At 47.0% G+C, this 1605-nt stretch overlaps 1 protein-coding gene across 1 annotated transcript in view; it reads right to left on the reverse strand.

Moving 5' to 3' along the window:
* The window catches only part of T265_08579 (hypothetical protein), a gene marked incomplete at both ends in the record, with an annotated part of 64582 nt that extends 63566 nt beyond the window's left edge, over window positions 1–1016 (reverse strand). Inside the window, one exon of the mRNA XM_009174424.1 lies at window positions 796–1016. Coding sequence (XP_009172688.1) covers window positions 796–934 — 139 coding nt within the window. The remainder of the gene's footprint in view (window positions 1–795) is intronic.
* Between the last annotated feature and the right edge of the window lie 589 nt (window positions 1017–1605).

The raw sequence follows: 1605 nt of genomic DNA on the forward strand, positions 1-1605 counted from the left end.
CTAGGGTCTAGTTCTTCTGGTTCGGTTCATTTGATGGTTCCTCTTGAAATTCGTTCGAAACTTTTGTCAGTCTGTGTGGGTGAGCTAGTGCTAAGGTAGTTGTGTAAGAGGGATGCTGTGACCTTTAGTCGGTTGGGGTTTCCACCCCTACCCCCCGGTTTTTTCTAATGATCCTACGTGGATTGACAACCACACAGTCACGTGTCAACTCGGCTTATCTAAGACCGCTCTCCATACGCTCGCTAGCTCCACACCCTCGATTCTATTCACGCTGTGATGCTTAGTGATTTCCACCGCCTCGGCTATCAGCCGCTGTGGTGTGAATCGCAGTCCCCTTCTTAAAACTTCCACATTCTCCAGATCTGTTCTATGTCCCGTGTCTAAGACCTGCACCGCCATCGCTGAGTACATTAATTTTTCCCGTCTTCCTTGACATCTGCAAGTTGATTTTTTTCGAATTCATTTGAAGAAAATTAACGGCGTTTTCACTAGCTTATGCGTAGCCTCGCCACTCATGTTTACCATGAGAGTTTGGAATCTGGTCAGTTTTTAAGCAAGCTAACAAGGGCGTACAAAATAGGCTGAGGCGTCACTGTACTGTCATATAGTCGGAAACGGTAAATCGCGTGAAAGTATCGCTTCTGTTGACTGATTTAGCCAAATTCACATAAGAGACCGTTCTGTCGGAAATCGGAGCTAAGTCACGTGCCTCTTCTGATCTTAGCCAAGCGACTAGCCAATGAGGAAGGAATAGCGTGATAATGACCAAGGCAAGAACACTGACTCTCAACTTACCCTCGGTTGAATCGGGCGACTGAGAGTGGACGGATCTCGAGTACAGTATCAGCAAGGAGAAAATCAACAGCTGCATTCTTCCTGGAATAGTGCTATGAATGTTCCTTAAGCAGCTGGTAAAATGCGTGACAAAGTTCATCGGGCTACAACCACTTTTTTGTTACATCAGATTATACAACTGCCATCAGCAAGCGCAACACAGTGTCTGCACCCGAGGGACACGGCAGCTTTAAACTGTGCTGCTGAAACACTAATGGTCAGAAAAAGAGGCTGTGATTGATTTTTGGCATTCAGCCAATCGACTGACACCCGCCGCTAGTTCCAATGGGACTGAGGAAATCGTGCCGGCGACGACGCGAAACCAGGGTTATCTATTGATCGTGCCGGTTCCAGCCAAAGAGACTAACTACATTACAACCCCCCCCCCAAACCCTAGTGTTTGTCTCTGGGTCGCATTCGGATCGTCCGAGTTGGGCCGATAGACAAATCGACAGACGGTTGGTGTCCCGGCTACTGGACATTTTACCCTCCGCCTCTGTACAGGAACAATTTCATTGAACTTTCCACTGCATCGAATATTGATTACAGGTGTGCCCATCGCAGTCGGTGCCACACGTACATGCGTATGCACGTAAACAGACGGGGGAATGTAGATGTGACCTTTCAGGAGTCCCTGGTCGAATAGCAATGGAAAGATTTAGTGTTTGTTTGTATTACCCACCGAGGCTACTGGACCCAAATCGAAATCTGGACGATATAGTAGTATACGTATATAATATATAATATCTAGAACGCGTCACGTTCATAATG

Source organism: Opisthorchis viverrini (assembly GCF_000715545.1).
Source record: "Opisthorchis viverrini unplaced genomic scaffold opera_v5_228, whole genome shotgun sequence".
In the NCBI taxonomy this organism is placed as follows: Eukaryota; Metazoa; Platyhelminthes; class Trematoda; order Opisthorchiida; family Opisthorchiidae; genus Opisthorchis; species Opisthorchis viverrini.